Genomic DNA, 15,103 nt, shown 5'->3' with positions numbered 1-15,103 from the left:
GAAAAGAAATTTCAATTAATTATGTTTAAGCACACTCGTGTATACATATATTTATATGTATAAATATATTACGGGATTAACAAGCCTTGGTGCTTAAACATACTTACAAATATTGTAAACTTTTTTCATTTCTTGCCCATCTATATTATATATATAAGATATATATGAATATATACATAAGACATCATAATTTTTTTGCATTAAAAGTTTACTTAATATGCTAGCTGGAAGAACGGATTTTTGGATATTATTTATCGAATATGTATATTCATATATATTATAGGAATCTATATTATCTTTATTCGCTCTATCGAATTAAAATATATATATTTATTTATATACTACGACACAGTAAAGATAATATAGACTCCTTTTATAATATATATAAATATAATAATATGATAATATATATATAAATATATTCGATAAATAATATGCAAAAATCTCACAGTAGAGATAATATAAACTCCACTTAAAGGTTTACTGGAAGAGATTTTGAGCGAGTATTATGCAGTCGTTCTTGCCCAATTACAACGTTTACTCGTCTTTATGGCATTTGCCAAAATCTCAGTATATTCGAGAAATATTTGCAATATATTTGAAAGCTGTGTAAATAGTTCATACATTGTATATGATATATATACATTTTATATATGTAAATATATTTATATAGGTACAATATACATACATTGTTTATCTCATTTGCATTTGTGTCAATAACGCAGCTCGTCAAGCTCAAGCGCTGCGCAAACTGACGCATCGCAGCCCCACAGCGGCGACGGCGGCGTCGGCAAAAGTATCTGACAGATACAATCTAGAGACAGACAGACAGACACAATGCGAGTAAACGCCGCTGAGCACAATGCAATTTAAGTCAGACAGCGATGCATCTACTATTGATATATTTCGGCGTCTCTCTCTCTCTCTCGCTCTCGCTCTTTCATTGTCTCTCTCTGTCCCTCTGCACATCTCGGTCGTGTGCAGAGCATTGTATAATTTTTATTACCTGCCGTGGGGCGTTGCAGTTGGGTAGCGCGATATCTGCAAGTTGTTTAAATTAGTTCTATTCTTATGCAATTTTCTACGTGGCACCTTTGTGTGCCGCGTTGCGCCTCTTCGTTTTTGTTGCATGCCCCATCTTCTTCTATGCATTGTTAGCCACGGCTTTGGCTTTGGCTTTGGCTCTGGTTTGGTTTGGTTCGGTCTTGTCCGGACAATGGCATTCGCACACAATACGAGTACATTTTGTATCTATGCATTTGTATCTGTATCTGTATCTCTATATCTGCTGTGCAATAACTGTCTGTGTGTGTGTGTGTGCGTCTGTCTTATTTTCATATAATATGCGCACATTTTGTAGCCTGTTATTACGGAGCTAAAATTAGTTTTAGTTCTCTCCACCTAATGCTAGAATTTGTAAATTGTGATAATACCAAGCTCAAATTGATTTTATAATATGCGGATATGATGTATTCATCTTCTTGACTCTCTATATAGATATTATACAGTTTTTATGTGTCTGTAAAATGATTTCATAGACATTTTTAAAGTCTAAAGTTAAAGTAATTCTTTTCATTATTCTAATTATCGATTCCAATGAATGAAGGATAATTCCTTCTCATTTTATTTTCACTGAGTAACAAACCTGTTTGCTCTTACTGCCAAGTTCAAACCTCAACACCATGATCATTGTTATAATGATAATAATCGTCTGTATTACCTTTTTCATTTTATTATTCACATTGACATATATCATTACCATTGGCATTACCATTTTTATTATCATTTGCACTTTCATTTTCATTCACTCCAGCCTGTTCTCATTATTATTCACATCATCATCATCCACTTTACGATTTGAATAGTTATATTTTTCATATAGTAATTACCATACTCATTATTATCATTTTTATTTGCCGTCTATAACTATAAATATTAATAACAAATTATTTTCTTTATTATAAAATATATTTATTTTATAATAATTTATTATGTGCACTCTAGTGCTTCACTGATCTTTGGCTTATTCTGTTGGTCAGCCTTAATTAAGCCAATTTAGTTGCTGGCTCCACTTTCCAATTATCGAATGCCTTTCACTCGCCCGCCATTTGTCACAGCTGGGCCCCACACAACGCCCTGCCGATATTTATTGCCAGCCGCGCTCCAAATAGTGCAAACGGAGAGGGAGGAGTGAGTGAGAGCGTGACAGAGAGAGAGAGAGAAGAGTGAGAGGGGGGATCTACCCTTTCGCCAAGCTTTTGCAACTCCATAAACAACCAGCTCTGGCAGTTAATGCCATCCAACCAACCAACCGATGCAGTTGCAGTTGCAGTTGCAGTCGCACTTACAGATGCAGATGCAGTTGGAGCTGGAGCTGGAGCTGGAGATGCTGCAGTCTGGAGTCTCTGAGTGTGGGCAGTCGTAACGTGCGCATTGAATGCGAAACAGTTTCTTCGTCTGCTGCGCTAGACCTTGCAATTCAAATTTATGATTGTTTTTAATTCTTTTGTGGGCGTCATTCGAGCTGGGGCGACTGGTAATTGCCCTCCACAGTTTATACTTGAAGATTCGTGTGCGGGTTGTGCCATTATTGAAATTAACTTTGCTCTCACAGACTCCCAGAGTCGGCAATAATTTTCTATCAACATCAACTTCTACATCTTTCTCTTTCTTTTCTTACAGGTATGTACGGAGCGAGCTATGGACTATCCGTTGAATAGAATGCGTAAAGAATCTTTCGATTGAGCAAGTAATATCATTTTTATGATCTAACCATTGCGAATGTGAATTCAGAATAAGCGCTTTGTGAGGAGGTGTTTCACAGATAGAAGGAGGCGTGGTAGAATCTAAAAAGTGTAAATATTTTATATGAAGACAATGTTAGCTGATTTATCATATTTTCTGATAAGTCATCCCATAACAAAATGAAGCTAGAGATTTGAGAAAAGATGATAAATTGTGACACATGCAGCTGCATTATTAATAAAGTCAATTTAGAACAAAACTCAGTGAATAATTAAGCATCCAAGGCAAAGTTCATAAAGACAGCTGTCGCCTTGGTCGGTGTGTGTCACCTATACAAATATATTATTATACACACATAAATGAAAGCGTAAATTCAACTGGCACTCAAAACGCAGGGCTCAGTGTATTCCCTAGTGGGGTTATCCCAATAGAGCGCTCTAACCATAGACATTATTCTTAAAATAATTATGATAAAAAATATTTCATGTAAACATGCAGAAAATACAAATAAATAAAAATAAGTTAGATAGTATATGAACATCAAATATAGATATATGTTTATAAATAAGTATTTGTTGGGGAAAATTTTTATTTTCTTTTATGTTTTTAGTATCCAGCGAAATCTTGCTGTCGTTTCACGTTCATTTCCCACAGCTGTGGGCAAGCGGCTAGAATAATGCTTTAGCTCATTTCATAAATAACTAAATCAGAAATTCGCTGGGGACGGGGCAGGGTCTGTGGCATGAGGAGCATATCGAAGTGAATGCGAATGCGAAATAAGTACACAAGGCGAACTGCTGGCAAATAAAAATTGCAAGTTAAGTGAAATGAAGTGTCAAAATGTTGCTGGGTGGGGCAGAAGGAACCTATCTGATTGCCCCAGCCACGTCCCATCATTTCGAATGGCAATCGTAAATGGAGCAATTTGGTTAAAAGCTAACAAAGAGAAAGACAGGCAGAGCAAAGAAGAGAGGAGAGAGAGAGAGAGAGAGGAGGGATAGGGAATAGGACAGAGTAGAGAATGGGTGAGCAGCACATAAATTGCATTTACATGACAATAAAATGGAAGGCAGTTGCATTACGTACCCAAGCGAACATCCACTCACCAAATCCTCTTGCCTCCCGCTCCGCTTCCGCTCCTGGGTGCCCTGGCTTGGCATCCGAATCCGAAAGGTGCGGCAATGCTTATACATATTATTGGGATTTTGAATGGCGGCAGCATTATTATTATTGCTTTGGGCGACATTGAAGTCCAGTTAACAGGAGCAGCGCCACGACAGGCCTTCCTAATCGGCTAACTGGTTGCTCAGATACTCTAGTCGTAAATTTCCTTTACCTTTGTTCTGTTAAGTGGAAAGCAGCAAACAGTAAATCTTGTATTTTTATAGGCTACTTACAAAAATAATGAGAAATATTATCGTCAAATAAAATAAAAAAAGATTTCCATAAAGAATTCTTGGTTTGAAGGCAAATTTTGATATATGAAGTGAAGATTTAAGACTTATAATCAAGTAATTAAATATATTTAATAAATAAGCGTGTGTTGTGATTGCCTGAACGATGATATTAGTCGTTGTCCTTCCGTCCTACGTTTTATTCAGTCTGTTATATACTCTTTAAAAAAAAACATTACACCCTGAATTTTCATTTTCAATATGTTCAGTTTATAAAAATCATATTAAGCTGGTTTTTAAATTTTAAATTTTAAGACTTAAAAATTCTGGTCAGAGAAGAGAATACAATTTCGATTGGAGAAGATTTATTTTAAATAACTAATCCAAGTACTTAAAATATTTCAAGTGCATAATAAAAACATTAATACGATAAACAAATTTGAATTATAGTTAAATTAATAATATAATGTTTATGAATATTTAAGGTTGTATTAAGATAATAGGTCAGCTATTAATTAGAATAAATTCATTTGAATCTAAAATAATTTAGTGCTTAACCCGACATTTTATTAATATTGTTCTATTAATAAAAAATGTCTTTTTTTAAATATGATTAGTTTCATAAAGCTTTCAATTACTGTCTTGCTCTTTTGTATAAACTCCCTCAAGATTTTCCCTAGGGTATTCAATTATGGTGGCACTTGAACATTTCTCTCTTTTATTTCATTGTGCTCGATTTTTGGTTACATTTAATTGCATTTTGTTTGGTGGCAGCTAAGTGAAAGGTAACTTGAATTTATGTGGGTGACGCATAGTTCTGACTGAAAGTGCTGTGGGGTCGCTCCTCCATCCAAATGTCAGTCAGTCAACCGAGCTCAGCAGCCTCAGCCGCAGCAGCAGCAGCAGCACTTGGCTGGCATCACTTTGCCACTCGAGTATCTTTCACTTTACGCTTTCTTAACTCTGGCCGCAATTCTTAGCCAGCCCAAAAGGCAACCAGCGAGGCATAATGATGGCGATAAGTCATTAAGTAGCTCAGTCAGCACTGGAAATGCTGAAAAGTCAACAAATGTGCGAGGCGCGAGGAGTTGGGAAAGCGTCTCAATGCTGCAACATGCAGCATCTTGCACGTTGCTCAAGACACTGTTAACAGCAACTTGAAAGATAATTAAGTGCCTGGCTAATAGAAAAAGGATTACCCAAAGAAATGTACATGAATAACGTTTTGTAAAGCTTCAGTTTCACAGAATGAATAGAATCTGCTGAATGGCGGTCAGTGCAATGAGGTCTTTGTGTGAGAGGTAGTTTAGTGCGCCGAGCGAACAGTGAAAAGATATTCTCGTGACGTTAGACAACATTGTTCTTGAGCACTGACAGTTTGGAAATAGTATGTTCATATAAATACATATGAACTACATTTAATTTCAATTTATATTTATAGTCTATATTTACTCTCTAGCTAAATGGTTACAAACCCTACTTTATACATAAATTGAAAAAGAGTTTGTCAAACGTTTGATGGATCAAACATTGGCTCAAGGTGATTGATTACCAATTAGTAGGGTTGGCAGTAAATAATTGATGCCATTGCTCGTAACTAATCGAGATAGGATCAGGAGAGTATTCAGCTCACTGTCAGGCGCTTTCACATCCATCTTGCATCGTCAACGTGAGCTGCTCTTTGATGCCTTTGGCTAATTTATATACTGCCAGCGCCTACAATGAGCCGCTGCTCTATAGTAATTTCACGTGTCAGCTAAATTGCCTGAGTCTGGCTGTCGTTCGCCAAGCACACATACACATAGAGCCCAGATTGGGTTTACTTTTTGGATAGCCTATCAAGAGCGTGGCCCTAAAGGCTTCATGTCAAATGCACGAACACAATAAATTTCATACGTTGGCACAGCACACAAAAAGATATGAGGAACAAAAAGCAAAAAAATAAAGAGATTGGCCTGAAGGAGAAGAACTTTTGCTCCAACGAAGGCTTGATACACTTGCGAGTGACTTATGGAAAATTCGCTGAGTAATAATATACTAATAATGGAAATATGGAAAATATTTTAATAAAATCATGAATAATATTTATAAAGATAATGTATAAATAATATTTACAAATTTAATTATTATACAATACAAACAAAAAATATTTTTTAATGCATAAATATTATTTACAAATTAATTTAATTTTTATATAATAATGCTGTTGTCAAATAATATGTGAGATTAATTTTTTAATTAAAAATAATATAAATAGAAAATAATACAAAAAATTAAATTACAAAAAAAATTGCCTTTTATATTTTTTGGTAATTTAATTTTTTGTATTATTTTGATTTATATTTTTTAATTAAAAAATCATTTTATTCATATTATTTGACAATAGAATTATAATATAAATAATAGTTTTCTAACTAATATTTATACATTAAAAAATATTTGTTGCTTCAACATTATAATAATGATATTTATATAGATTATATTGCTTCCATAATGTGTAGTTATTATGCTTTATATTTTATTAAAATAGATGATTCAAGCCATCATTCATATTGCCTTTAATATATATATGTAAAATAACATATTCCATATGCAAGTCGTAATGCTCTCTGCCAGAACTTTCTAAATACTGTCGGCAAAATCTGAGCAAACAATAAGAGCGGCCTTTCAATTGTTGCGCCCGCCCAGTGGCCCCGGGTCTGGCAGTGTTCCTGGCTTGGTGGCTTGGTTCCTGATTCCCCAGTTGGAGAGCTCGGCACATCCCCACGCGCTGTTTGCACAATGTCTGGACGAACGTGCGGGCATTGCCTTGTCATATGTATGTATTTTGCACGTCGCTTAGTTTGTTATTAATGAAGTTTCCAAGAGGCTTTGCACCTCTGCTGCTGCTGCCCTCCACAAAAAAATAAATAAAGCAGCTGGAAAACTCATGCATTGCATTGCGCTGCATTGCATAGCACCTCCTCCATCAAAACGTACGTTCAATTGTTTTTTTTTTTTTTGTCCATTGTCATTCTGTGACTTTCCGATTTTCCGAGTTGCCGACTTTGTGCCTTTCTCTTTGGCCACTCGTCGCCTCCCCAGTTGACTTTGATTGACATTTTCCAGTTGTTTCGCAATTATCGGCAATTTTTCACCTTGATTTCGTTTCGCATTTTCTGTGTAAAAGTTTGAGAGTATGTGTGTGGCCCTCGTTGAAATTGATCAAGCAGACGGGCACTTTCCAGTAATGCGCCGACCCAGTTTCAGCATAGATATGTGTATTCCCCTCGTTAACTAACCAATCACCTCCTCCATTTAGCTGTGCCCAAGCACGGCTAAAAACTGTTATTAGCGTCACGCAATTTGGCCAACTTTTGTCTACCAAGAACGCCTGCAGTATGAGAATTAGGTTTATTGTCAAGTTCAAGGTATAGTCTCTGACTCTCTGACTTTTAGGCAAATCACGCACAGGTTAGTCTCGCAATTTGCGTGAGATGTGCTAAAGAATTTCATTTACATTTATTTAAGCTGCTCTGTCATAAGCGAGCGAGTAAAGTAAACACTTCTACTTAACTAGTTTTGAATACGTTCAGCTCGCATTAACAGCAGCTGTCATTACGGTAGAACTCACCCGAAAAGAAAAACCCTTGACCTAAAATGGAAACAATGAGTTAACGACTGACAGAGCGTGAGGGCAGAGAGGGAAGAGAGCGAGAGGGCATTACAAAATATGGTTTTAATGCATTTCACATGTTTTACTGCATTTTGCATTCTACATTTAGCTGCATGATTGGAGGAGCATATGTGCATTGCCTTCTTCACATCCTTCTCATACACTCTCTCTCTTTCTCTCTCTCTCTCTCTGTCCTCTCTTTGCCCTGACATGTCAGATAACTAAAATTACATTCACACAGAAACCAGAGCTTCATTCCCTGTGCAACAACCACTTGATAAGGGGAATTTAGGGTATACTGATTTTAGGCAGTTGTATGTAACAGGCAGAGTGAGTCGCTGGGTAAGTCTCTATATATGTGTTTGTGTGTTTGAGAGTAACAGAAATGGCAGTTCTGCTCTCTGTTCAGGGTATCTCTTAGTCGGACACCATAAACTCACTTTTTCCATCTGCTATCTTGTGTTTAATTTGGCTGAAGATTTTAGTCTCTGCATCTATTTGTAGCATTCCGCATTAACTTTGAATGTTTTCTGTTTAGACTCTGTTCGGTTGGGCATTAAAAATTAAAATATTTCAGTTTTTATTTTTATTTTCTGTGTTTTTCTTCTTTTAGCATGTTGAGTGACTCAAAGAGCTGAGGTCAGTTGCAAATAGGAAGCGGCTTTATTTTATATGTCGGCCACGTGTGGCGCCATGGCTTCATTTTGTATTTTTGCATGCATGCGGTACGATTTTTTGTTGGTTTGTTTGCTTGTTCGTTTGTTGCTTTTGTTGTTCAACTCGAACTCGAGCAGAAACACTTTGCATGTATTTCGATGTATTTTTAGTCAGATATATGGGCCAAGTGCTGCAAATAGAGAAATGAAAAGAGAGAGGGAAAGAGAGACAGAGAGAGAGAGAGAGAGAGAGAGAGAGAGAGAGTGAGGGAGTGAGAGTGGAAAGTGCGGAATTGTGTGCCTAGAATTTGTGCTCGTTAGTCAATTGTTAAATCGATAAATTTTCGGTGAGCTTCAGTTGAGTTTCACATGGAGTAGCTTGGATTGCTTTTTTTTTTTTTTTGGGATGTTTAAGTCAAATAACATATTTATTATGTACACAAATTGATTTGCATTTCGAAAAATATTTATTTGTAAAACAGAAATTGATATTCATACAAAATTGACTATGCAAATTCCAGATCTATGTGTAAACACTTTAAATAAATCTAATTTTGTTTCTTTTTAGCCAGTACAATTTATCATTATTTATCTATATACACTCTATTTTTATGTTCTATGTTTACGTAGCACAGATTCTTCGCGTATATAAATAATATTTGGTTCAATAAGGCTCATCTGTTTTTAATTGTTATTTATGTGCTGACCGAATTTCGTTTAATGTGCGCGCAATAAGTTTTTATTTGAATAACTTCAGCTGCTTTTATAAATAAATGTGGCACTTAGCACTTGTGGGCAATAAGTCAAGAACACTTTTTAATATAATTGCGCTAATTAAAAACAAAAACAAATATATGTATATACATATTCTACACGTTATACACGTTTGATCTTGAAATAATATATAGTATTGAGTGATTTTTGCTTTATGAATATTTGCTCTTTATGAGAATGTAAAATATGAATATATAATATATTGACATTTAATATGACATTAAAAATGTAAATTTAAAGTCTACATATAAGTTTATTTATTATTATAATTATTTCAAATTTAAAAAATGTACGCTTAATTTATGTATTCTAATATTGTTTGGAATTTATTTTTAAACCTTTTTTAATTTATTTTTCTTTTCATTTTTTATTTTTATTTAATAAAAAAATTATTTGTATCTATTATTTTCTTAGTTATTATTATTTTTTTTTTTTTTTTTTTAGTTTTTTATTTATTTATTTATTTATTTTTTTGCATGCAATGCATTGTAAATTGATTTAGTACCCAAATGTGAACAAGTTTACGTTTGCCCATTGTAATTAATGAATTTATTTATATTTTTTTTATTATGCCCATATCAATTTAAATTTTATTAAATTAAAATTTTTTTTTTCATTTTTACAAGTAATTAAAGTTTAATTAAAATGAAAATATAAATTATTATCATATTAAATTATTAATTTTCGCGCACTAACTCTTTGTTATATTTGAGTAACGCTTCAGGGGAGCCAACAAATATTTATAATATATATATATAAACATATATTAAACTAGACTCGGTACTCGAGCTTTTCTCTGCTTCTCCACAATTCAACTGCAGCTTTGACCTATTGGCCAGCAAGATGTTGCGGCAGAACATGGCCCAAAAAAAAAAAATGTTGCTACGTGTGTGATTCACTCAGAGCCATCACATAGTATTTCGGACACGCTTTTTGCTATTTATTTTCTTTTATTTTTTTTTTATTGCGTCAATTTGCGGCATTTTGACACCGTTGCCAAGATCAAAAGACGCAGGCAAAAAATAAATAAAATATAAAGGGCACAAAATCAGCGCAAAGCTATTTAAAAACATCAACAAAACGCAAATCAATAGTGTCAGATAAGTCTCGAAATGTGTTGATGTATTTCGACGAAGCTAAAATGTATGTATTTCGCTCTAGATGTAAAGAATTTTTACAGTTAGCTGAACTGAAACCCGGTTCTGTCTTTTACTGTAGCTTCTAGGTCAGCTCTAATGCTATGCTAAAGACTAATGATTTATCAATATAAAAGCTAGTTTATATACCATGTTTGTATATACAATATATGACGGCGTTGAGCACAAATATTTACATAACTTTTGTGACGGCTTCACCCAATACATATTCATATCTGTGTTTATTATATATGTATGTACATTTGGAAAAGCAAAAGTGGTTAGTTCGTGTCTTTCACGTGTTGCTCGGGGCCTTGAACCTCATGTATGTATGAGCCAAGCCAGCAATCGATAGACAAAATATTTCTGGTCATTAGCGCAGCTCAGCACTGATTTCTATAACACTCTGCCATTACTCATCTGTCAGCACATCTAATGAATGACACACATATGCGTGACCCATTGGAACATTTCGGATTCCATTTGTGTTATTGTTGAGCGCGCGGCGCTGCCTGAATACATTTTCAGTTTTGTATAATAATTCTGGCGCAGCTTACAAGCTCAACAATGAGATTTGTGCGCCTAATGAGAAAATGAAATATTTAAGCTGCATAATCGAATGGTATTTCATAGCGGCAAAATTTGTTTTTATATGTAAACTAATAAACAATAATCCTTTTTGTTTCTAGCAATAATTGTATTTTTGTACTGTAATAAATAATTATTAAGCTGCTTTCGAAATATTTCTGGAGCTTTTGTAGCTATATGAAAAGAATATTATACTTTATCAGTAATTAGTAATGAGTAATGAATAATGAGAGATGAATAATGAGTGATGAGTAATAAGTAATGAATGATGAGTAATGAGTAATGAATAATGAGTGATGAGTAATAAGTAATGAGCGAAAGAGTGACTGATTGAATGACAAAGTAATGAATAATAAAAAATAAACAAATATAAATTGAAATGTGAAAAAATATAAAACAAATGGATAAAGCAATAATATATAATAAAAAAAAAAAATTTACAAAAATAAAATCAATTAATAAATAATCATGAACAACGATCAGTAGTTACGATATAAAAAATGGAGCATAGCTAAAAATTAATATTATATAATATATAATTTACATAATTTATTAAATTTATAATAACAGTTACAGTTAATAAAGTAGTTAATGTCATTACGTATTTATAATTTTTGCTCGCTTGATTATATATACTATTATTGTGTAATTAATTTCTGCTTAGCTCTCATCTCATCTGCTTGACATTAATAATATTAATAATCCAATTTGTTAAAATTAGGGCATTCATATGTTTGGGAGGTGGCTCATGTTGACTTTGTCGGGATATTATCGGATGTGCTGTGCTGTGTAATTAGCATTAAACTGGATTAGCGGTTGAGTTTCGTTTCATGCGTGCAACTGTGCCCTCTTCACGTTTCTTCTTCTTGCCTTTTTCATTTGAAGGGGCTTTTAGGGCTTGTCTGACATAAGCTGATAATGTTGATTAATTGTCTGGGAACAATGGCGGGCAAAGCGAGCCCCTGTGAAAGTGATGGGTAAATGAAAGTTATTTACGTCTAGGTCAATCTCTTTGCTTCAATATTAAAGTTAAACATCAAGTTGGATTATATACTGGCTTGATATCATTTCAATTGTATATATTCTCAGAGTTCATAATTAAGCTATTGTTTATTATTTTTTTCGCTTCTTACATTTAAGATTTTGTTGGGTAATTGCGGCGCGTGCTGAATTTAAAATTTCATTAACTGCATCTGCCTTTGGTTGTTTTTTTTTTTTTTTAACTCTTTTCGTTACCACTCTTTTCCTATTTTTTATTTTAAAATTATTTTTCCTTCTTTTCTCGCAGGGAAAAAATTATATTTTTTCCTCTTTGCATTTTCTCATGGTTGAAAATTTTTCGCTGTTGTTGTGGTGTACATATATTATTCAGTCTCCTCGTAGATTTTTTTTTTGTGGCCCGCACGCGACAATTATGCATATTTATAAGTATAAATAAACCAACACGCAAACACACACACACACACGCATAACAAGCGAGCCTTTGGTCAACGAAGCGTATGCGCAATATTTTTTTTATTTTTTTCTGATTTATTGTTACAGAAATGGTTCGGCTTACTTTTTTACATGACTCTGATGGCAACCATAAAAAGTACCTGAAAGTTAATAAACTAAATATAAATTAAATGTATTACATTTAATGAAATTCTCTAAAAATATTTAAGGATAGTTTACTTTTATGTGCCCTTATTCATTTTCCATTAACCGAACTAGTTCAAGTATGTATTTAATTGTTATTTAAAGTTTTGCTTATATAATAAGTAAAAAAGTAAACAAAAGCTGACAAAAAGTGAAATTTGAGTTTACACACCATGAGTGTGTGTGTGGGAGGCTATTAATATACAATATATATAATATATGTATATGTAGGTACGCGCATTAAGTGCCTCTCAAGTCAGCACTTGGAGCACATCAGGTGCTTTTGGGCAAAATTAAAAATGAAATAAAATGTAATTAAAAAGAAATTCAATTCAAGCACAAAAGCAGCTGCCAGAGAAGCAAAGGCAACATTGGAGTATGTAAACCCAACCATGAACTGTCAATATGTCAGATATTTATAGACATAGCTGAGAGCTGAATTGTATATATTCAAAAGATTTAGTATTTAAACTGTTTTAGAGAACGTGTATAAAAACAGCAAATACATATTTACAAGAGTTTGCTCACTTTGCTAGGCATGAGAATTGCATACAGAGGCGTACTATATTTAATATAAATTGTGGCTTTAAGCTAGTTTCAGCTTAAAATTCCTTGTGTATTTGGAAATATCAATTGAAGCAATTATATTTTATTGCAACATTGGCAAAAACTTTAAACAATTCGCCGTCATTAAGCGTTGAACTTTTTTTTGATGCCTTCGGCCAGAGCCCCTTTCGATGGCTTTTAGCAATATGCAAATGACGTTTTTTTTTTCATCTGTTTGCTTTTTTCAGTGGTTTTTCAATTTGCCCCTCGAATTTCGCACAATTTGCTTTAGCGGCTTTAGTGCAAGTTTTTATAAGATTTTTCTTGGGTTTTGTTTATTTTTTCGTTTTCGCTTTGCTTACTCTTGCAGCTGGTTCCCCACTGTTACTGTTACTGTTACTGTTATTGTTAACTGTTACTGTTATTATTTTTGCACGCCTTGCTGCTTTCTCTGATGACATTTCGCCTGTCGACACACAGTCAACCCGTCGATAGTCTCAACTCTATCCATCCAGCTGTAAAAATATATTTCTATTTGTATTTGCATTGGTGTACAAATATTTTTTGGCTGCTCTTCTGTTCAATTGCTCGAAATATTCATTATATATTGTGTCAATATTCGCAGCGAATTCTCATCGATTTGAATACCCAGCAATGATAACAGTCTCTATGAGGCATATGCTACTGCAAACTGAGCAGCTTGTACAAGGTGAAATACATATCTCTCTCTTTTTTAAATGGTAGTTATAAATCAATGATATGCATTCATTGACTACAGCCGCCGTTTGATATCGCAGATAATTCGTCTGATCGATAAACGATTAAATGTATGCAAAGAGATAAGATATATTTTGGAAATATATGATTGCTGATTTGGGTAAACCAAATAAGCTGCGAATCGCAGCTTTTGCCATTCAAATCCAATTTACTATCACATTTCATGTCAAATCCTATAGACTATATATGTATCTGTGAGATACATTTGTGCCTGCATAATTTTGTTGACGAGTTGACAGTTAGCGATTGCCACAAACTCATTAGAATTGCGGTTGGAGAGGAGCCTGGGCTCGCTGGGGCAGGGAATGCAGTTGGTTATTCTGTGGTAAATGTCAATTACAACGCTCTCACATTGTCGCTGATAACGTTGATATTTTAAATGGGTCTAATAATTGAACAACAGCATTTACATTGCAAAAGGCTAAAATTGTTAAATTAAAAGCACAAATATTTAAGAAATAACTCGGAAATTATTTTCATGCATTTTTATCTCTGTTTTAAAATCAAAATTATTTTTATAAATTTCTATATATATTAAAAAAATGATTAATTTAAAATTATTAAATGTAAAAAAAAAAAATTAAAAAATAAAGTTCTTTTTTATCCGTTATTGGCTCAAGAAATATTTCAAATATTATCCAGAAAATCTTTATGTATTTGCTTTAAGTATTCTATAGAACAGACCTTGCAATTGAGCTATTATATTAACTAATAAAATTCGAAATTACAATGAATATTTATTTAATTAACAGAATGACGTATTATCAAAAATAAAAACATATAATTTGCAAATTGTGTGTGCGAATATTGGTAGTTATCATTAAACAGCAATTATGATGCACAATTGAAACTTTTAATTTGACTTAATTGAATGGCATTGTTACGGCACAGCGAACTTCACGCTGACTGCCCAACTATTACGCCAGTTATAATGGAGTGCATGCAATTATTGTTCCGCTTAATCATATACTTTATGCATAACACTCTCGAATTTCCATATAATTGCAGTCTATCTAATGTGCGTATCGTGCTGCTGGTCCGAGATCCGCGGGGCACAATGCAGTCTCGGCGTCATCGCGTCTGGTGTGCGGGCAACGAGGATTGCGAGGATCCCGCGCTGGTCTGTCAGGATCTGGTCGATGACTACAGGACGGCGGAGAAACTGCTGAAAGCATATCCAGGACGTTTTAGGTG

General features: G+C 33.8%; 1 protein-coding gene across 2 annotated transcripts in view; it reads left to right on the top strand.

Annotated features, from left to right (window-relative positions):
* LOC115565230 (carbohydrate sulfotransferase 4) overlaps window positions 1–15,103 on the top strand; it is a 38,583-nt gene that overhangs the window by 22,464 nt on the left and 1,016 nt on the right. For both annotated transcript variants that reach the window (XM_089257577.1, XM_089257578.1), the window contains exon 2: window positions 14,918–15,100. In XM_089257577.1, coding sequence (XP_089113703.1) covers window positions 14,918–15,100 — 183 coding nt within the window. The remainder of the gene's footprint in view (window positions 1–14,917; window positions 15,101–15,103) is intronic.

Source organism: Drosophila navojoa, chromosome 3, assembly GCF_054131105.1.
Source record: "Drosophila navojoa isolate 15081-1374.11 chromosome 3, UAZ_NAV_1.0, whole genome shotgun sequence".
Classification (NCBI taxonomy): domain Eukaryota; kingdom Metazoa; phylum Arthropoda; class Insecta; order Diptera; family Drosophilidae; genus Drosophila; species Drosophila navojoa.
This window is presented reverse-complemented; position numbering and strand designations above follow the sequence as displayed.